This window comes from Podarcis cretensis, assembly GCF_951804945.1.
Source record: "Podarcis cretensis genome assembly, chromosome: 7".
Classification (NCBI taxonomy): domain Eukaryota; kingdom Metazoa; phylum Chordata; class Lepidosauria; order Squamata; family Lacertidae; genus Podarcis; species Podarcis cretensis.
The window spans coordinates 36,779,932-36,801,764 of record NC_137176.1 but is presented as its reverse complement, the minus strand read 5'-3'; the positions used below and the strand labels follow the sequence as shown (position 1 = coordinate 36,801,764).

General features: G+C 39.0%; 1 protein-coding gene and 1 long non-coding RNA gene across 6 annotated transcripts in view; one reads left to right on the top strand and one right to left on the bottom strand.

Annotated features, from left to right (window-relative positions):
• The window catches only part of ZNF236 (zinc finger protein 236), a 46,290-nt gene extending 27,459 nt beyond the window's left edge, over positions 1 to 18,831 (top strand). For all 5 annotated transcript variants that reach the window (XM_079983729.1, XM_079983732.1, XM_079983731.1 and 2 more), the window contains exons 17-33: positions 1,875 to 2,026; positions 2,442 to 2,542; positions 2,845 to 2,996; positions 3,596 to 3,808; positions 3,949 to 4,219; positions 4,989 to 5,092; positions 5,954 to 6,319; positions 6,932 to 7,077; positions 7,443 to 7,686; positions 8,477 to 8,656; positions 9,212 to 9,370; positions 9,909 to 10,087; positions 11,323 to 11,454; positions 12,593 to 12,790; positions 14,308 to 14,437; positions 15,422 to 15,598; positions 17,218 to 18,831. In XM_079983729.1, the coding sequence (XP_079839855.1) occupies positions 1,875 to 2,026; positions 2,442 to 2,542; positions 2,845 to 2,996; positions 3,596 to 3,808; positions 3,949 to 4,219; positions 4,989 to 5,092; positions 5,954 to 6,319; positions 6,932 to 7,077; positions 7,443 to 7,686; positions 8,477 to 8,656; positions 9,212 to 9,370; positions 9,909 to 10,087; positions 11,323 to 11,454; positions 12,593 to 12,790; positions 14,308 to 14,437; positions 15,422 to 15,598; positions 17,218 to 17,333 (3,020 nt within the window). In that variant the 3' untranslated portion in view covers positions 17,334 to 18,831. The remainder of the gene's footprint in view (positions 1 to 1,874; positions 2,027 to 2,441; positions 2,543 to 2,844; positions 2,997 to 3,595; positions 3,809 to 3,948; positions 4,220 to 4,988; positions 5,093 to 5,953; positions 6,320 to 6,931; positions 7,078 to 7,442; positions 7,687 to 8,476; positions 8,657 to 9,211; positions 9,371 to 9,908; positions 10,088 to 11,322; positions 11,455 to 12,592; positions 12,791 to 14,307; positions 14,438 to 15,421; positions 15,599 to 17,217) is intronic.
• LOC307220175 lies at positions 16,377 to 17,211 on the bottom strand. The gene is made up of 2 exons (XR_013840749.1): positions 16,663 to 17,211; positions 16,377 to 16,421 (listed from the first exon to the last, which is right to left on the bottom strand). It is a non-coding gene; the product is annotated as an uncharacterized lncRNA (long non-coding RNA).
• Positions 18,832 to 21,833: the final 3,002 nt, after the last annotated feature.

The following is a 21,833-nucleotide window of genomic DNA, read 5'->3' as shown; positions in this document are numbered from 1 at the left end:
TGTCCGACTGATCTCACTTAAGAGGTCGGGAGCCAGCGCTGTCCAAAGACACTTCCGGGTCACGTGGCCAGCATGATGAAGCTGCTCTGGCGAGCCAGCACCAGTGCAGCACATGGAAACGTCGTTTACCTTCCCGCTATAAAGCGGTACCTATTTATCTACTTGTACTTAGGGGTGCTTTCGAACTGCTAGGTGGGCAGGAGCTGGGACCGAAAGACGGGAGCTCACCCCGCCGCGGGGATTCGAACCGCCGACCATACGATCGGCAAGTCCTAGGCACTGAGGTTTTACCCACAGCGCCACCTGTGTTCCTCTGGTCCTTTACGTACTGTCCCTTTAAAAAATCTCTTGGTTTTTCTTTTTCTTGTGGGACTAACTGTCACTAACGGTCACTAACAGACTTACCATAGCCATTAGCCAATCACCCATTCCCTCCCTCTCATTATATATAAGGGTATGATGACTTCTGTTTCAGAGTATCTGAAGAAGTGTGCATGCACACAAAAGCTTATACCTAAAACTACTCAGTTGATCTCTAAGGTGCTACATTATAATTTTTAAATTCTTTTGGAAGGATTCTTTTAAAGTAAGTAAGTAAGTAAATTTTTATTTATACCCCGCCCTCCCCGGCCAAGACCGGCTCAGGGTGGCTAACATCAAATATCAAATACATTCAAACACTATCAAACAATTGATTAAAATACAGCTTAAAAATTAGAATCAGGATAAAATTAAATGATTGCCCACGAATTACAACCATAGGGGTTGGGACTTTTTTGAAGACTTGATTCTTTTAAGGGAGTTTTTTGGTTTTTAAGAAGAGTCTTTATAACTCATTTCTTCCCATGAAAGAAGAGGAGCAGTAGATTCAGTTAAACCTGTTGTTTTTTTTCAATGTGAAGTGCTGGTATAACATAAATTTTATGAGAGGAGCAAATAACTTCATGTTGAAGAGGCGCAAATATAGTGGAATAGGAATTAGTTTGGGATAATGTTTATGCTGTTATTGTTTGTACTGAGTCTTACATTTTTGTGAAACCAATGTAGTTAAAGGAAGCTGGGTCAACCTGTTAGACACATGTACACATAACATTAAATTCAGAATCTGAATGGCTCTGAGCTAATTGAAACTTTTTAAGGAAACTTCAAATTGTGTTCTGTGGAGAACATAGTTGAAAAGAAGGCAAACTTGGGGGTAAGTATCCTTATTGCTGTGTCTGTTTATTGCATGCCAATACAGTTTCTTTTTTTGCTGTTTTCTTGTAGATGAAAAGGAAATTATTATTGTCTTTCCATAAGTTACCATTGTTTTGTTCTTTCTTAGCTATGGTTTGATCCTATTGGCTTATGTCTCAGCAACACCTAGGATTAAGCTCTACAAATTCCATATCGTTTTGGTGCCACTATCATGACTCTAAATCCCTGACCTTCCATGGCAAGGAGGACAGGGATTTTAGGATCTATTAATTTGCAAAGGCATGTTCAAGCTATGATTTAAAAATCTATGGATCTATGATTAAAAATTGGTACAAGGTTTTCCTTACATCCCTTCTTGCTAGGTGAATTGTACTGTTGAGCTGTTACAGTTTGCAGAAAGTGAGTTGCTTGCATTGTAATGGATGAGTGTGAGTTATGTACTGTATAATAATAATAATAATAATAATAATAATAATAATAATAATAATAAATAATAATAATAAATAATAAATAAATAAATTGTTCTTTATTAAATTTGTATAGCACCCTATACCTGCAGGTCTCAGGGTGCTTCACAGGATAAAATCACAATATAAAAACACAAAATACATAATAAAAAACAAAAACAATCCAATAACCTCACACCTAATAAAGCTTTCTCATTTGTCTTTTGGTAGGTTTTACTGTTAATGATGGCTACAGTCAGCAAAATCAATTTCCAGCAGTACAGCAGCTTCAAGATTCAAGCACCCTTGAATCCCAAGCTCTTTCAACAAGCTACCACCAACCAAATCTACTTCAGGTTCCTGCACCAGATGCTATTAATGTAGTAAGTATTTACTTGAAGGATTTGTAGTTTTTTTAGCTTTGTGGAACTTGCATTCTTAGGTCAAATATTGCTACTTCAGAGAGAAGAGCTGTACCCCTTCACCAACTGAACATTTTGCCTCCCTACAATGACCTGTAATGCCCAGGACATTTGGAGGAAATGGAAATGGTGACTGGACCTTTGAGACGTCAGCTGTTCTATAGTCACCACCTGCAACAGTAAAATAGAGTTAAAAAGAAGACGAATAAAGAATCTGTCACCTTTGCTAAAGACAAACTTCCTTTAGGAGTAGGCCATTTTATTGCCACACAACTCTACTGGGTTAAATGTAGAGTTTAGCCATCCTTGTTACGTGTTTAGGTGAGTTGATTTTAGTATTGTATTGACAACTGAAAAATTTATATTTGCTTCCCAGACCACCCGCCTGATTCAAGATCAGTCACAAGAACTTGAGCTGCATCCTCAACGCTCTCAGTTTCTGGAAGATAATGAAGATCAAAGCAAGCGTTCTTACAGGTTTTTTGAACTTTACAATTGGCCATTCTTATGTAGCTGTTGAAAGGAAAAGTCCACTCTCTTACTGAACACAGTGGAAATTACTTCTGAGTAAACACAGATTTGCAATGTAAATTGGTTTATGGGTTGAATATATGTCACTGGAAAACATTTAAGTCGTAAATTCATGAACTACAATTCTGTATAATAATATCAGTTGTTGCTAGCAGTAAACCAGGAAACAATGACATGTCATATTTATTTACAGGCCATCATCAAAGCTGACTTTTCATTTCATTCCAATTGAACTTCCATTTTTGTAGGTGTGAATATTGCAACAAGGGTTTCAAGAAATCCAGCCACTTGAAGCAGCATGTACGTTCTCACACTGGGGAAAAGCCTTATAAATGCCAGTTGTGTGGACGAGGATTTGTTTCTTCTGGGGTTCTTAAATCTCACGAGAAGACGCATACAGGTGATAAAGCAGTAGTAATATTTGGTTCTTTTGCTAGTCATTTTAAGCCTTGTAATTCTCCTGTGTCCAAAAGAAGAGCATGACAGTATAAGAATTTCCTTGCTGAATTAAACCAAAGGTCATGTAGTCTGGCTTTCTGTTCTCAACAGTGGCTACTGAGCAGTCCAAAGCAAAGCATTTAAGTCATTGCCATCTCCAGAATTCAAAGTATACTGCCTCTGATATGGAGATCCCATTCATCTGACATGGGTAATGGCTATTGGTAGAACAACCTTTTAAAATGGTCTAAATTAGAGATATGGTGTGGTGTTTAGAATGCTGGACTAAAAATGGGGAGAATCCGTTTCATTCCCCACTCAGCTATAAAGCTGATTCCATGATTTTGGGCCAGTCACTGTTTCTGCTCCTTGGAGGAAGAGTAGGATAAAAATGTAACAAAACAAAACAAAAACAAACAAATTAGTGACTATCAGCACGTTTCTGATAACAAATTGAAAGCAAGTCGCTGCTATGTGCTTGGAATTGCACCTTAAAACTGACTCATTGTTGAACATTTTCTGTTAGATCACCAGAAAGCCTATTTGTCCTTTTTCCTTCAGGAGTTAAAGCATTCAGTTGCAGCATTTGCAATACATCCTTTACTACTAATGGGAGCCTTACTAGACATATGGCAACTCACATGAGCATGAAACCATACAAGTGCCCATTTTGTGATGAAAGTTTCAGAACTACTGTTCACTGCAAAAAGCACATGAAAAAGCATCAAACTGTGTCTTCAACGGCAGCATCAGGTGGAGAAACAGCAGGAGGAGGTGAGTTTCCCCCCCCCATATGCATGAATAATCACTTTGATATTTAAACAGTGTGATGTTCACGGAGGTTGTTTGATTATTTCAATGGGCCTCTAAAAGTACTCTATAACATGTTATTCCTTCTCTATTGAAATATGCAGAAGATGATGATGAGACCTCTGAAAGAACATCTTCTAGAAAGTCTAGACCTGGTGTTATCACTTTCACAGAGGAAGAAACAGCAGAACTTGCAAAAATCAGGCCACAAGAAAGCGCAACTGTTTCTGAAAAAGTTCTTGTCCAATCTGCTGCAGAAAAGGACAGAATTAGTGAAATCAAAGACAAGCAAGCAGAAATGGAAGCTGAGCCAAAATATGCCAACTGTTGTACTTACTGTCCAAAAAGCTTTAAAAAACCTAGTGATTTAGTCAGGTAAGAAGACCTGCCACCCCAAAGCTAAAGAATACACATGAAGCACATTATTTTTGCAGCTCACTTTTAATCATTCTGGCCACAGTCTAAATAATTCCACTATTTATTGCATGCCAAGTTGTTTATTAACTGATTTCTTAGTAGCAGCTGTTCATATCACATTGGATCCACTTCTGAAATGTGGAGGAGCTTCAAATGTAGCTTGCAATATGGCATGGGAGGCAACAGTTCAAATTAAAAGTGTCTGACGTCCTACTCATAGGACATTCACAGTGATGGTGCCCTGTTTCTGAAATGCTCTCCCTGAAAAGGTCCACCTGGTACCTGCATTACATTTTTTTCAGCACAAGTTAATACATTTTAATTTGCTATCTTTCAATATGGTTGCTGATGTTAATCTTTAATTGTAATGGGTTTCAAATACCTTATTATCTATATAGTTGTATATCACCCTGGTATCTGATATGATGAGGGTTGGTATAGGAATGTTTTAAATAAATTAAAGCAGTCCCTGGATTGCAACCATTTTATGAAAAGCTTGTCAAATGAAAATCTGTGGCTTAGTAGCTCAGGTATAATTGGACTTGGAAAATGTTTCCAAACATGTTTTTCCAACTTGCTTAGCAAACCACATTTCAATGCTCCTCAATTTTTTTAGACCTAGATGTTTTAATTTCTTTGTAAACATTGGTGTTGGCCAGCAGACATTGATAAACATATAGTATTCGCATAAGCATATAATAATTGAAGAACAACTATTTTTGACTAGGCATGTGCGTATCCATACGGGAGAAAAACCATATAAATGTGATGAATGTGGAAAGAGTTTTACCGTAAAGTCTACTCTGGATTGCCATGTAAAAACACACACAGGTAAGCAAGATGTTTTATAATTCCAACTCTCTAACGAAATGTGCAGGTGAAAAAAAAACCCAGGAACATCAAAACACTTGAATTTTTTAGGATGTTAATCTGGCTGGGATGTTTGGGTTTTTAATGGAATATTACAGCAGTGGGTGGTTGTTGTTTTTAGTGTTGAAGGGTGCTTTCAGATGGAGGTTTATTGTGGAACAGGTGCTCCTAATGCATGTTAGCTTTTCTCACTGTCCACCTGATGTCATTGTCATCAAAATGACAGCCTGTACTTAAAAAAATATTAATCAGATATATATTTTTACTGTGGAAAATCCATTGAGGAAAAATAACCCATTATACATATGCAGCCATCACTAGTGTGGAACTGCCATTTCCCCTCCCCAGACAGTATGTGCATGCGTATTTCTAGCAGTTTGCCACACACTGAAAGCATGCTGCAATTTCAACAAGCCAGGTGGAGCTGTTTTCTTGAAATCACTGCATTTGTGGGAGATGACTTTGGATTCTGCGATCACAGTACATACTTAATTATTTTTATTTATTTATGTGGAGCTCTTATGAGCTAAATATAAGTCTTGTGCAAAACTTTTGTATTAAACACTTAATACAGCTGTTCATATTTTAAACCATAAGTTCAGGGACATCCTTACATTGAAATATATGTCCTTGTTCATTTTCTCACTTTCTACGTGGAAAGTGGATGGGGAACGGAAGACAGGAACATGTAGGGACACAATTTTCTGACACAATGTTTGACAGTGGCCTCCTCTACAGGCTCAACAGAATTGCAGTGGGTCATAGCTGTAAAGAGATTAGGATCTTTATTTTCACCTGACAGACTGTTTTCTTACTCTCCAGGTCAGAAACTCTTTAGTTGTCACGTATGCAGCAATTCTTTTTCTACAAAAGGTAGTCTGAAAGTGCATATGCGCTTACATACTGGAGCAAAACCCTTTAAATGCCCTCACTGTGACTTGAGGTTTCGAACTTCTGGACGGAGGAAGACCCACATACAGTGTCACTTTAAACCAGAGGCCAAGAAGGCCAGGAAGCCTGCGCCTCGCACTCCAGCTGAGGGACTACAGCCAGTAAACCTTCTTAATTCGTCCTCAACAGATCCCAACGTTTTCATCATGAATAATTCTGTTCTGACAGGCCAATTTGACCAAAATTTGCTTCCACAAGGTCTCGTTGGTCAGGCTATACTTCCTGCTTCAATGTCAGGTAAACACTGTCGTTGTTCTGCATGGGGTTTAAAGCCTCTTTCTGTTGGTATTACCTGATAAGGAAGAAGTAGGACTATGATTGGTTCATGCTCTGAACAAGGCACAGCTCGAGCGAGATTCACAGGTTTGGCTCACTCATTGCGCACCTCATCGGCTCACTTGATTGAGCAGCGAAGATCACTCTGAGGAGCTGTTGCATGTTCATTCCTCTTGCACCCACACTACCTGCCACAGTTCAGTGGCCCAGTAAGCCAAAGGGAAAGTTTGCCTTGGGTGAAGTGACTGCAAACAGAGCCCCCATCCTTTAGCCAGCCTGCCCACCTAGCTGTGAAAGGGGAAGTGGGGAGGGAATTGGTTAAAGTTGCCCCCCGCCTGATACTCTCCCCTCCCCTCCCCATCTACATGGTTTGCTTTTAGGATATGCCGGATAGAAGAAAGGGAAGGGCAGAGAGAACTAGAGGAGAAAGGCAGGGCAATTATCTTTGTTTACAAGCACTTGTGGGCTGCTTATGAATGCAATATGTTTATCCATAGAAGATAGAACTTGTTGGCATGGCTTCCTGAAAATAAAGGATACTATATATATATATATGACTGTTTTCCTTTATAGCTGGAGGTGATTTAACTGTATCCTTGACGGATGGTAGTTTGGCAACCCTTGAAGGAATACAGTTACAGCTTGCTGCTAACTTGGTTGGACCAAACGTTCAAATATCTGGAATAGATCCTACCAGCATCAACAACATTACATTACAAGTATGTTTATCTTGTATTATCTTTTATAAACAAAGAGTAAGTTTTGTACAGATAAATGCAAAGAGACTGCCTTTATATATGTACTGTTCATGCATATCCCGGTTCATAAAACCATTTTTTTTTGGGGGGGGGAGGCTTAGCATTATGTGCAAATGTGGTGATTGTAAATAGAAAACATCTTAATAATCTGTGCAAATTATCAAGCTTTAGCAAAAACTAGATTTCATAACTTAACTCTTGCTACCATGGTTAGAGTTTTCTTTAGGTTACTTCGAAGATGGAGAAATACTTTCTCTGAGAAATTCTATAATATTTTGTGGAGAGGTGTCATCTATTTGCATCTCCTATATTCATTTTCTTTTCAGATTGATCCCAGTCTTTTGCAGCAGACGCTACAACAGGGAAACGTACTGACCCAGCAGCTAACTGGGGATCCCAGTTTGGCTACTCAGAACACCTCGCTCCAGACAGCAGAAAGTTCAGTGCCAGCAAATGTGGTAATACAACCTTTGTCAAGCTTGTCCTTACAGCCCACTGTTACCTCTTCAGCAAATATGACAATAGGACCTATATCTGAGCAAGAAGCTGTTTTGACTACGAACACTGCTGGTAAGCATGATACAAAAGCACACACTTCCATTTTGAAGGGTTCTGTTGCTAAAAGCTCCCAGAATTATTCCACGTTTAAATTTATTTTGCTCATCTTTTCTGTAAGTTTATTATATAAATATTAATTTCAATTTTAAGAGCAAATATATTATTGCCCTTGGCAAATACTGATCAACCATGTATTTCTATCAATAAAGATTTATTTTTTTTAAAAAAAACCACAAATTAAATTAAACATGTTCCTGGTTGAGGAACATTTATGTATTTTTAATTCCCTAACTGTTTATATCATTTACTATATGATGCATCATTATCCTGAATAAATAGGGTGATTGGGTTCTTTTTAAAGAGTTATTTGCATGTACAGTCATGCATAGAAGTGGCTGAGTGGGCTAACTATTTGGAGAAATTTTTTCAGAGGCCTCTCCTAGCCCCCCGTCTGCTAGCACCCTGAAGCAGATGAGGCTGTATACAGGGGCAAAAGAGATTGACAACTACAGACAAAGGGGAGTGAGGATTTCTACCCATTCAGTTACTTCCAAACAAGTGCATGGGGCTACTTGCCAAGACATAGGATAATCTGCATCGAAGTTGGGAACACCATCTCTTCTCAAGCATTGTGATTCCTCCTGGAATTGTTTATATTGCTTTTGTGAATAATTGGGCCATGCCAGTTTAAGACCTGCTTCTGTGCCTTCTGCTTATATTGGAACAGGCATCACGACAGTAAATACTAACATATTGAAGTTTGGCCGCTGATTATTATTATTATTACCCTGTTTGTGTTTAGGTTCACAGGATCTGTCTCAGGTCATGACTTCACAGGGTATGGTTTCAAATTCAAATGGTCAGCATGAGATTACATTGACAATAAATAATTCGAGTCTGAGCCATGTTTTAGCTCATGCCTCTAGTACAACTACTTCAAACTCATCAGGAACCCCTCAAGAAATTACCCTTACCATATCTGGCAAGTATACTATCCTCATTTTTTGTGTGTAAAGTCATTCTGTCTAATAATATATGCTTAATACTTCACAAGCCCTGGTTCAAAGATATCCACACACTTTGGTGTAGTGGCATTTATTTTCTCTAGCATATTAACTCTTCCTCTACTTGCTGTTTTAACTTCAGGTAGGTAGCCGTGTTGGTCTGACGCAGTCAAAATAAATAAAAAAATTGTCCAGTAGCACCTTAGAGACCACCTAAGTTTGTTCTGGGTATATCTGAAGAAGGTGCGTGCACACTACCCAGAACAAATTTAGTTGGTCTCTAAGGTGCTACTGGACAGGTTTTTTTATTTATTTCGACTGCTGTTTTAACTGAACTCTTAAATTATTATTACAGTAAATCAAAAACATATTTAAATATTTTCATTTAATATTTACAGTGACAGATTTCATGAGTTTATGTTTCCATAGCACTACAGCTATTTTTTCTTGTAAAATTAGAATATTTTTATGTATTAAATATGCAGAAGCAAATATAAATCTTCATTGGCTTATAGATTCAATTTTGCATTTAGGCCAGGATCTTATTCAGCATAATTCCTCTGGAGCTAATGAACTGAATGGGAATCTACGACTGGCAACACCAACAATCAATAATCAGTCAGCAGGTGCTACATTAACAATAAGTAATGATCAACTCCTCTCTCAGAGCCCAGTGCTGAACAGTAGTTCAGGTAGGCTTTTAATAATTTTTCTCAATAAATCATATTGTGGAATCTTATTATATTCTGGCTTAGCGGTTTCAGTGAAGAAATGAGAACTGGTTTCTCAGAAACGCCTGATTTCATTGAAGCCCAAGTCATACAAATGCCTTCCCTTTTTGCTCCTTTCATCAATTGCAGTACATTCTTTTATTAGATTTTTCCATTAAAAATGACAGTGTAAGCTACTTTTATGTTCATATTGTTTCATACTATTATTAAAATGCTGTTATTTCAGCCTGTCTGAGCAATTTCCACTTGTAAATTATTACAGGCGGCAACCATTTTAGGCCCACCGATGTGCAGGTCCTTTTGGACCCAGAGGAAGGCAGGTCCAGTGGGGGCATGGCACACTTATTACTGCTCCACTGATGCACACAGAACATGGTTATGAAAAGTGGACAGCCATGAGTATTCATAAAACCATAGTGTTAGGCAGATTGGCACATTTCCCAACTAGTAAATTATGATAATTATGTGTAGAGTTTTGAAATATTGTACCTTTTTACAGAGCTTAATGCATCAAGTGGGAACCTTCCTTCAACACCACCCATGTCTCAGCCAGCTCAGAATTTAGTAATGTCGTCACCAGGAGTTGGAGGAGATGGTAGTGTCACATTGACCCTAGCTGATACTCAGAGTATGCTATCTGCTGGTCTTGATGCAGTGACTCTTAACATCACATCACAGGTTTGTGTCATGGTTCTAGCCTATTCCTGATACCTGGTACCTGCTAATTAATATTCCAGATACCTGCTAATTAATACCTGCTATAAAACTAGGGTAAAGGAAACCTGAGTGCTACTTGACAAAGAAAATATTTGTACAGTACAAAGATTATGTTCCCTAATGTATAATGTCAATATAGTTACTTTTAAAATTTACTCTAAAACTCCTATTGAACTCGTTTTACCTGTGATTTTAAGTGCTTGTTGACTTGTGGTGTTTCTGCTGCTGCAGTTGTTTGAAGATTACACTGTCAAGTTTCAGCTCTTTTTGAGAAATATTCATTGTTAATAGTTACTAAGACTTTCTTTGCTAAGCATTCATCTGCTGTTTTCTCCCCTGGTTTTACCATGTTAATTAACACTTGCAATGTACCTGTGGATTACTGATAAGCAAATTCTTGCTGTAAGGGTAGTTTGAAAACAGCTTCAGGTTGCTGCAGGCTGCACAAGCATTTGTAGGAGATGCTTTAAGTATAGGGCAAGACCTATTAAGTATATTAGAGAAAGACCTAGAATATAAGGTAGAAGTGGTGTTCACTTTGTAGCTTTGCTATTCGAAAATAAACATAAACATAAGAGTTTACCGGCATACTTTGTAAATAATAGTTTGGAGAAGGAAAATTCTGTATATCATAAAAGGTCATTCAGCCCATGCAGTAAGGCATATCTCCCTTTATCCATCCCTGAAGCTCTGCATTTCCTAGTTTAATCCAGGCAAAGCCAAAAACTGCCTTAGGAAGCACTAGTGACCACCTGCCTCTTAAGGAGAGGCTCTGAGAACTATGATGCCCAGTCTCTTACTCCCTTCAAATCCCTTATCTAAGCACACCTTTCCTTATGTATCTTTATGTATCCTGTGACACAAATCCTTAGTCTCCATACCATACTGAAAGTAACACATATTTTTTCTTGTAATGTATACCCTTTCCTCCCTTTCCCTCCTCTTCTTCTCTGACTCATGTTGAGTTTTATATGGCTTGATTCTTGGAGCCATGCACTATGTTACTGGTTTTGTTTTTCCTATTATTGTGGACTCAGTGAGATAGATAACAGTTTAGGGCAACAGCAGATTAAAAAAGTTTCAAAGAAAAATCTGGTGTTATGACACATCAACAAATTCATATTTATAGTCTTTGACTGCACATTGCAGTTACATTTTCTTCTAAATGTAATGCGTTTCACTTTTTCTTTTGGCAGGGACAGCAGTTCCCTGCTTTACTGACAGATTCTAATCTCTCTGGACAGAGCACTTCAAGCTCCCAGCAAGTTATACTAGTGAGTCATACCCCACATTCAATACCTTCAAGCCAGGATGAATTGGCATATCAGGTAAACTTTTTTATGTATGTTGTTCCTTGAATAAAGATACAAAATAGGCTTACTGTATATATTGTAGAATTTATGTAGGTGAAGAATTATGTTCTCATTTATCTTATCCTAATTAATTTAGTGTATTATGGAAGTTAAGTATGGAGGTTTAAATTTGGAGGTTTGACCTTTGCATTTCAAGAAGAATTTTGAAGTTGCTTCATATTAACCAAATCTTTCCTTTTGAACACTGTGAATATTAAATGTGAAATTAAGTGCACATTCTTATGTCTTGGAAGTCTCCATTTTAAAGTTAGTCTAATTCTTAAAGGTGTCTTTTTCTTCTTACATCCCTTTTTGTTTGCATTATATGCCAGTGGTGGGCACTCCGCTGTCATAGGCCCTGTGTGGCCATTGGCCTAAATTTATTTTGAGGGACGCTGCAGCCAATGGTGTGGGACATCCCTCACCAGCTGATGACAGGCAGGAGCAAAGACTTGTGGGATATTGGTAAATTCCCTCTGTTTTTTTCCTCCTGCCTGACGCAGCAGTGCATCATGTAGGTAGCATAAAAAAAGAAAGGGGGCGAACGACTGGTACTACCCACCATTGGCTCTGGTCTTGCTCACTTCTGGTATGCTGCCAAACACAGATTAGTCCTAAAGGAGTAATTGACAGGAAAAGGCAATTACTTCAATTACCCTGTGCTCTGTACCATCATTCCTTTGAATTCTTCTAATTCTGATGGGGATTCACTGAAATTCGCTTCCTTTATTTCCCTGCCCCTTCTTTTTCTTCTTTCAGAGTCAACCTGAAAATTAATTTATTATGGTGATGGTTATTTGAAAATAGTAATTGGCTTGTGGATCTGATTGGGAGTGGGGCTCTAGCAGGAGCAGAGCACACCCAGGGATCCATTTCTTCAGAATTTCACCACAACCAGGCACTCATGTGCTTTCCCTGAAGGGGTTGGCAGAATTGCTCCATAACTTTATTTTACTAATAAGTTGAAATAAAAGTTGCACGAGATATTTCAATACCTATTCAGTTGTAATGTCTTCTTCAAAGCGTCATTGCATCTGAAGAGTGATGTTTATCTCTTGAGTTTTAGGCGGTTTTATTTCTCGTAATGTGTGTATATTTTATGTAACTGTTGCAGGTGAATGAGATTTCTCCAAGTTTATCTAAAGGCATTCAAGCTGAAAAAGAGCCTCGTGTGCACCAGTGTTTTGAATGTAGTCAGACTTTTTCTTCAGCTGCCATGCTTATGCAGCACAGTAAAGAAGTTCATGGAAAGGAAAGAATCCATGTTTGTCATATTTGCAATAAAGCCTTCAAACGAGCAACACACCTTAAGGTATGAAATAAAATTCACAACTTATTATATTGAAAACCTCAAAGAGGTCTAACTAGGCAAAGAGGTATCCCTTTGAAAATGGCGTTCTTATTTATTTTTATTGTGACCATCTACCGCTCCTGCCCACCTAGCAGCTCGAAAGCACGTCAAAGTGCAAGTAGATAAATAGGTACCACTCTGGCAGTAAGGTAAACGGCGTTTCTGTGTGCTGCTCTGGTTTGCCAGAAGCGGTTTAGTCATTCTGGCCACATGACCCGGAAGCTGGCTCCCTTGGCCAGTAAAGTGAGATGAGTGCCGCAACCCCAGAGTCGTCCACAATTGGACGTTCAGGGGTCCCTTTACTGCTTCATTGTGGGTATATTTTGGTGAAAAAAGTTCTGTTCCTATTGGGAAACTTTGATAAAAGATTCTTTATAAACTTTCTTCCATTTAATAATAAGTAGGGATGCTTTCAAAATTATGTCTGGATATTGGGGTTCCAATAGTCTTACTGGAATTCCTCTGATGCATTAGAATTCTTCCATTTTTTGATAACTGAGCTGTTTTTCAACCTCCTGCCTTCTGGCTGGTTAATGGGATCAGAGTGTGCTTTCCTGCATGTCTGTAGTCCCAGGGCAACTGGCAGTTGGAGCAGAGTGTTCTTGAGCCAGCTAGCTTCTTGGAGCTACTACTTCTTTGGAAAATGGATGGGGCCAGTTTGCTGCTCCAGCTGGTATGATATTCTTCCTGTGTGGCAGAGAGTGCAAACTCCCAAATGCCCTTATCTTAAAAAAGCAGCTGGTTACCTCTGTCTTGATGGTTAAGAGGCTCACCTATTCTGCTTGTTTCTTTTTCCATTTAGCATTGCATATGTTTTTAATACGAATCACATTGCCTGTCACTATTGGATCAGGAAGCAAAATTACAATCTAATCTTATAGCATGCAAAATCTGTATTCTGGTTCTTTGCAGGTACAGAAGGAAAAATAAGTTTTGATTCTGATTTATAGGCTTTGTTCAGACATAATGGAAAGCTGTTACACCTGAACTGAGCCATATTGGCTTCTGTGGGTGTGGGCTTCTTTACTGGGAAAGAAATCTGGAATTTGGAGAAATGCTGCTTTTGTTTTTAACATTCTGCTGAAACTGCAAAGTTGCAAATGGTTGTGCTTTGCTTTTTTCTTCCAATTTTAAAATTATTTTTAATTCAATAAGGTCTTGTACTTGTTAAGGAATTTGTTATTTGCATTCTTTATAAAATAGATTGAATTTGGCCATTGCTGGCTTCAGATTTTGTAGGTCTTGACCCCAGGCATAGGCAAACTTGGCCTTCCAGATGTTTTGAGACTACAATTCCCAATATCCCTGACCACTGGTTCTGTTAGCCAAGGATGATGGGAGTTGTAGTCCTAAAACATCTGGAGGGCCGAGTTTGCCTATGCCTGGTGTTGACAAAAGGATGTGTGAGCAACTTAGCACTCATTATTATTTTTCTTACCTAAACATGTTCTATGCATTTCTTCTTTGTTTTGAATTAGGAGCATTTGCAGACTCACCAGGCAGGACCATCATTAAGTTCTCAAAAGCCAAGGGTATTTAAATGCGATACCTGTGAAAAAGCCTTTGCTAAGCCAAGCCAGCTGGAAAGGCATAGCCGCATTCATACAGGTAAGAAAATATCAGTACAGGTGGCTAGCCACAAGCTGTTCAATTTAACAAATGGTTCAGTAAATTGTATACAACTTATCCTGCCCATCCTCACCATTGCATTAGCAGCAGAATCTGGGACAATAGGAAGTGAGAGGCAGCAATCAGAGTGCCTGGGCTGTTTATTTGTTTAATTTATTTATTAAATTTCTATACCACCCTTCACCCAAGGATCACTGGATGGTTTACAACAGTGGTGGCCAAACTTCGCCCTCCAGCTGTTTTTGGACTACAACTCCCATCATCCCTAGCTAACAGGACCAGTGGTCAGGGATGATGGGAATTGTAGTCCCAAAACAGCTGAAGGGCCAAGTTTGGCCACTGCTGGTTTACAACATAAAATTGCAAATATGCGTAACATAGTAGCAAGCGCGCGCGCGCACACACACACACACACACACACACAGTTTAAAAGGCCATAGATTGTTTAGCCCAAGGCCTGAGATGTTTTTGTCTAGTGCGTAAAGATATGTAACAAAGGCACCAGGTCGGCCTCCCTGGGTGATCCTCACTGTGGAAGTTGGAAGACTTTTAGGAGTAATGCAGCAACTGAAACTTTTGCCTGTTTAACCTTATGCTTTATGCTATCTTTACACGCCATGCCCAAAGAAGGAACAGCATAGTTCAAAAGGAAGAAAGGAGTTCAGCAAAGTTAACTGAGCATCTCTGTTCAAGAGTAAATTAGCAGTGTTGGATCTATTCCGCTTCTCTGGGCCTTTTCCTAACCTGAGTGCACAGGTCTCAGAGTCAGGTGCTCCGTTATTTCAGCCCAATGCATAGGAGCTAAATAGTTCCTTGTCTTGACCAGGTTTTAGTGAGAACGGTCCCTTAAATGGTGAACATAGCCAGTTCAAGTAAAATTAGTGTATTTGTGAAGTTTAAGGAGTTTACTCCACTTTGCATCACTTTGCAGTTAATGTTCTTAAAGTGTCTTATTTATTAAAGGAGAACGACCGTTTCAGTGCACGTTGTGTGAGAAGGCTTTTAACCAGAAGAGTGCTTTGCAAGTTCATATGAAAAAACACACAGGAGAAAGACCGTACAAATGTGATTATTGTGCAATGGGATTTACCCAGAAAAGCAATATGAAGCTTCATATGAAACGAGCCCATGGCTATTCTGGTATGTAAAATTTGCCAAGTGAAAATTTTATATAGAATACTGTAGGGCTTAAACCAGCCCTGGCATTTATGGTACAATATTCTCAAATTTCAACATTACTCGTTTACTTGGACAGCATTGAGTGCTGGGAACTTATTTTACTTTTTCCTTCTTTTTAAATCTCAGCCCCTGCTCTCATTCTCCAGGCCAGGACTGGAGCAAATGTCATTTTTGTCAGCCCATGTCCCCTGTCACTCACCTAACCTCATAAAACTTTGGGTGTAGGACACACATTGCTGTGGCAGGCCAGACAAAAGTGGATTCTCACCCTTGCTGTAGGCATTCAAAAGTACATAATGTACTGCAAGGCTTATTTGTATGAATGTGTTGCTGTTTGTACTGAATAGTAACATTTTTCTTTGTTTCCTAAACTGTACAGAGTTATAGTCTGCAGTTACTCAGTTTATTTATTTCATAAATTTATGTACTGCTTGATAGTAGGAAAACATCAAAGCGGCTGACAAAAATGATAAATCAATAAAATTTAAAATATCTGTTAGAAAGCTTGATGCAACTTCATAGGTTCTTTTTTGCCCGACACAGTTTCTTCTAAAGGAATAATTCTTTCCTAGATGCATACAGGAGCCATATCAAAGCAAGGAAGTTCTTAGTGATAATTCTCTTGCTATTTCACTATGCCATTCCTGAAGGCAATATAAACTGATTTGAAGATCATGCTTAACCATAGTTCTGTGTGAAGTCAATGAGCCTTGAGCTCTTGCTTTCTCCCCTTCCCCCCCTTTCTTTTCTGGCACTGTTTGTTGGATCAGACAAGACAATGCCCCTTCCGATCTTCAGGAGGAGGGGGGGTTGTGGGATCACGACCCCGCCCACACTCGCTCTCGCGAGGCTGGCGTCAGCCTCGCGGGAGACAGGGATCACCCAATTAGCATACCCTGTGGCGCCAGCCAATCGGCTGGCGGCAGGGGCGGGCCTTCGTAGGGCCACTTAAGGTCAGGGCGGCCCCTGGCTCACCCCCTTTCTTCCCTGGAGACGACGCAACAAGACAAGACAACAAGTTGCACTTAAGCTACGGTAAACTGGAAGTGAAAAGCTGTTAAACACATGTGAGGGTGAAGGGCATGAGTCTGAGCCTCACTCTGGGTTCATTTACATTAAGCTGAACTTTTGCTTTCTGTGAAGCATGTAATGGAATACATACAGTAATTTTAGGTTGCTGTATAGATGATAGTTTCTTCCCATGAGTCGGTGACTTTTGCATCAATAAATGCACTCCATTGCTCTCATGGACTGCCTCATTAATTCAAATGGACAGAATAGATTAAGCATTCACGTGCCTTAATGTGAATACATTTGCTCTGTCCATTGAAAGGAACAGTCAACTCGCAGTTGAGCGCTTCCATCCACAGCACTGTGCCAACATGATTACTTTCAAAGGATGTAAACAGTACTCTTTAATAGGTAAGTATTACATGAAGCGTGGCTGGATTTAGTTTGCTTTTCCACCAAATAAATCTTACACATTTCTTATTGGATGTTTAGTCAAGCAGCGCTTAAATGTAACTCTTCTGTATTTTCACTAGATCTCTTAGCATTATTTCTCTTCCTTGTTACGGTAGGCACAATACAAGAATCTACCAGTCATCAAGGACAGGAAGGTGAAGACATTAATCGTGCTCTGAATTTGGAAGAGGTTGTTCAAGAATCTTCAAATGAATGGACCAATATTTTTTGATGACAACCAAGGTGAAAGCTCAAAATGCTTTCAGGACTAGAATTTTTATAAAGATAGTCACCTATGGATTTTTACTATTAAAACTGAACATATTAAAAATAATAAGATAATATAACTTTTTAAATTTTACAAAACTACCAAAAGAATGATTGTCTTTTGTAAGCTTGTAGGATATTGAAGAAACACCAGATACACTTTGCTATCTTGACTACAATCAATGATCTCAGGTACATGGAGTTTGCTCATCTTTTGAATCCCATCATACGTGTATTCATGTAAAAAAAAAAAAAAGACACACGCTCAAACCTTGGTATCAATGAACGTTGATTAGAAGGTAGACAGCATGGAAGTTCTGGCAATCATGAGGATGTCCTGACTGTTTAAAATTAATTGGAAGAAAGAGTATCTCAAAGTTAGATGCATGCAGTAGAGAATTCATATTACAATACGGCATTAAATGTCTGGTATTACTTTAGTTTATTAATTGGTATTACATTATGGTGCTGGTGTTGCTGACATGTCAGAAAGTGATGGACCATATTCATTTTATTAAAGCTATTTTTTAAATTAATTTCTTAATTGTACATGTTTAGCTTCACATTCAGCAATAATTACTCAAAGAAAATGTAACTAATAATAGAATCTCCTTGAAGTGAACAACAGATGCGCATATTTTCTGTGTTAGGTCTTAATGCTCAGAAGTGTTAGCTTGATAACTATGAAAAACATAAGCCATAAGTTAAAAATAATAGGGTATACTACCATGCCTTGTCTTGAGCAAACCAAGTGAGCTATAGCACAAGTTGTATCAGCAAATGCAGATTGGTTTCTGACAGCCCCCAAATAATATAACCTTGATTTTGTTGACATTTGATTAAAAATAAAAGTAAAACTACCTAGGCTTTTCAGTAATGCTCTGAAAAGCCCCATTTACTTAGAAAAGGTAATATATCTAAAGAAACACTGGAATAAAGCATTTTCTGTTTTAAGACATTCCAAAGACAGAAGGATTTTGCTTAATTTTACTTTAAATTTTTGAATTTCTTTATATGTTATATATATGTGTGCGTATGTATATATACAGATAATTAAGCCTCTATGTGGCTGTTGAGTATATTTTGTAAATAACAAAAATCCCAGTTACAGGAAGTGCTCATAAAGTTTTCAACTTTAAGTGACCACTTCAAAATCAGTATTGATTCATTTTATTGTAATGTAGACATGTTATACCTTTCTGAAGAATAATTGCTTTTTATTTGCCCTCAGTTCCAGAAAGAAGATATATGTACATATAATTTATACTTGTGTATTATACGACTAGTTCTTTCTATTTCCTGAATGGGAAAAATCACTGCTTTTTGATAGGACATCTCATAATTGTTTTGTTAACTATGGACATATGTATATAAGTGATATAGCTGGTGACTTGAAAATAACACTTTGTTATGTGGAAATATTTAAGTCAGACATATTTTAAATAATATTAATTTTTTCCAAACTTGGTTTTGTGTCTGATATGTTCTTTTTCAGAAGCTTTGAATGGGTGTTCCTATCAATTTGGTGGGGAGGACATGTTAACTAGTGTGGCTGAACAAGAGAGCACTTGGTCTTGATTCTGTAGGCTTCTCATAGCTCAGATGAGCCAGTATCACCACACCATCCTTAATTGCAGTACAGTGGTACCTTGGTAGTCAAACTTAATCCATTCGACTCCCGAAAACATTTGAAAACCAAGCCGCGTTGGACGTTCGGTTTCCGAAAAACATTTGAAAACTGGATCACTCACTTCTGGGTTTGTGGCGTTCGGGAGTCAATTTGTTCGGTAGCCAAGCCATTTGACTACCAAGGTACCACTGTACCAGTGATATGTCCTTAGTGTTCCCCCCACTTCTGTTAAATCATGTCTTTCACAGTAGAACCTGTGTGTAAACATCAGTAATGTTACTTCTGTCGTTCAGAATATTTTCAAATCATGTGTCTATATCTTCCTACATTACATAAAAATGTGAGGTCATCACACAGCCATGATATCAGAGTGTAGCCACCACTGGACGATTTTGCGGCCTCGTCAGAATCCCAGGTTTGCATAATGTTAGCCCATTGGGGAGGGGAGCAAAAGAAGGTACATTTTAAACCAGGCTTCCTCAACCTTGGCCCTCCAGATGTTTTGAGACTACAGTTCCCATCATCCCTGACCGCTGGTCCTGCTAGCTAAGGATCATGGGAGTTGTAGGCCAAAAAAATCTGGAGGGCTGAGGTTGAGGAAGCCTGTTTTAAACAACAGAGGTTTGAATAAAGCAAGGATGGAAGAGCGGAGAGGAGCTGTGAGGGTATGGGGGGGTCAATGAAGGAGTTGGGATATGGGGGGATCCTTGAAGGACTAGTGGGGGTTGGGGCTTTGAGTGAGGTATAAAGAGAGGGGCAGAATGCTGAGCAAGAAGGGCTTTTCTTTTGTTTTTATGAGTAGGGGGTAGATGAGCAGGGGCAATAGCCCCTGGTGGGTGTAACCAAGCTGTAATTGGGGCATGTACAACACTTGTAAGATTACTTATCTTTAGAAAGGGTCACAGCTGGTGAATCAAGCTAACCCATTTCAAGGCACTTGTAGCCACTGAGATCATGTGTGCTTCCATCAACAGTGCCGTGCCTAGGAGACCTCCCAGGCTGTAAATTTGGTATTTCATGGGAAGTACAACCCCATCCACAACCACTTACATTGACAATCAGATTTGCGGAGTTTGCTACCCACAGTAGATTATCTAAATTAGGTTTCAACTTGTTTGCCTCATCCAACCCCAAAGTGGTTCGAAACACCTGTTTGGAGCTGGAATTAAAAATATGAAAAAGAATGACATGCCGATGACACTTCAGTCCGAAAGGAACTTCTTGCAATGGTTTTTACATAAATGCCAAATAGCATGTGACACAAGATGGCATCCTGAGACACCCCAAAGGCTATGGGATGGAATAGTAATCTCCCATCATTTCTCTAGGATAAATACTTTACCAGGATGACCAAAGCCATTTTAGTTCTATGCCAAACTAGAAACTTGATTTGAAATGGATCCAAGTAAGTTATGTTACGAGAATTTACAGTTCACTACTTTCTCGAAGCTACCAGCATGAGTTTGACCAAACTGCGGGAGGCAGTGGAAGACAGGAGTGCCTAGCGTGCTCTGCTCCATGGGGTCACGAAGAGTCTGACAAACAACAACAACAACACTTTCCCAGCTCAGTAGGAGGGAGGGATCCAGACATGGGTTTTGTCCATCTCCTACCGAGGAAAGGTAGGATCCTGTGACCTAGATTTGAAGACTGGCCAGTAGTGCAGGCCCCACCCTAGTTCCTTTCCTGCCTTGCCCAGATCAGAGAAGCTTTCTTCTCTCACCATTCCAGCAAACTTTGAATACTCTTAGCTGAAGAGTACAAGATTCCTAATGTCCTAGGAATATCTGTGTTCTGTTCCTCATCTCTAAATTCAGAAGGCTTAACAGGTGAAACCGTTGCAGAGGATTGTGAAGTATCCGTACTGCCATCTTGAAGCAACAATCTTGCTGAAAACCAGGGAAAACAAATACCATTAATCCCCTTCATTTGTATAAAGGCCTAAAGGTTAGAAATGGGGTGGAATGGAGACACAATTGTCCCATTTTGATGCTACGCAGCAGAGAAAGCAACCCTAGTTAATAATAATAAAAATAATTTTATTATTTATATTCTGCCCATATGGCTGGGTTTCCCTAACCACTCTGGGCAGCTTACAGAATATATAAAAGCTGAGGCTGCTGATCAGCCTCTGCTGTGTTGGGGCCTGCATCCGGTAACCCAGCCATGAGCTCAATTTGTGCAACCTTAGAAGTGCTTCAAAAGGCAATTGCATTTTGTAATCTCGGTTCGGATTCCCTTAGCAATTAAGTTTTCTTAATCAGTCACACCGAACGCAATTTTGTCCACGAGCATATGAGTCTGTGCTCAAACTCATAATTCCTGGTGTTCTGCCTCAGTTCTGTACCATATTTGCTGATCTGAATTTCTGCTAAATGAAAATGAGGCCAGAAGTGACATCTCAAAAGCAACTTGCTTCTCTACATTAATTCATCTTCAGTGGGCTGTTGAAAACAACTATATTTGTAGCTGAAGTCAGTCAGGGCCCATGGGCTCACAGCCAAATTATTATGCACCTGTTTTGCAGAGTTGCCTGTTAAATGTGCACAAAGTCCTTGGGATGGTACAGGCTCAATGGTGTCTGTAGGAGCTTGTGGTAGTGCAAGGGAAACTGATTTGAGGAGACTCTGAGAAATTAAGCAATAGGCATTGAGTACGGACTACTACAAACACTTCATTCTAAAGGAGCATTTCAGTTTGAAATGTTAGGATTATAAAAACCATTTCAAAACTGACCTGTAGAAAGGACTTTATGAACTGAAAACAGAGTGTGCCTTTGCTATCCATGAAAATGTTTCAATAAAAGAACACACACATACTTACAAAAGCAGTATG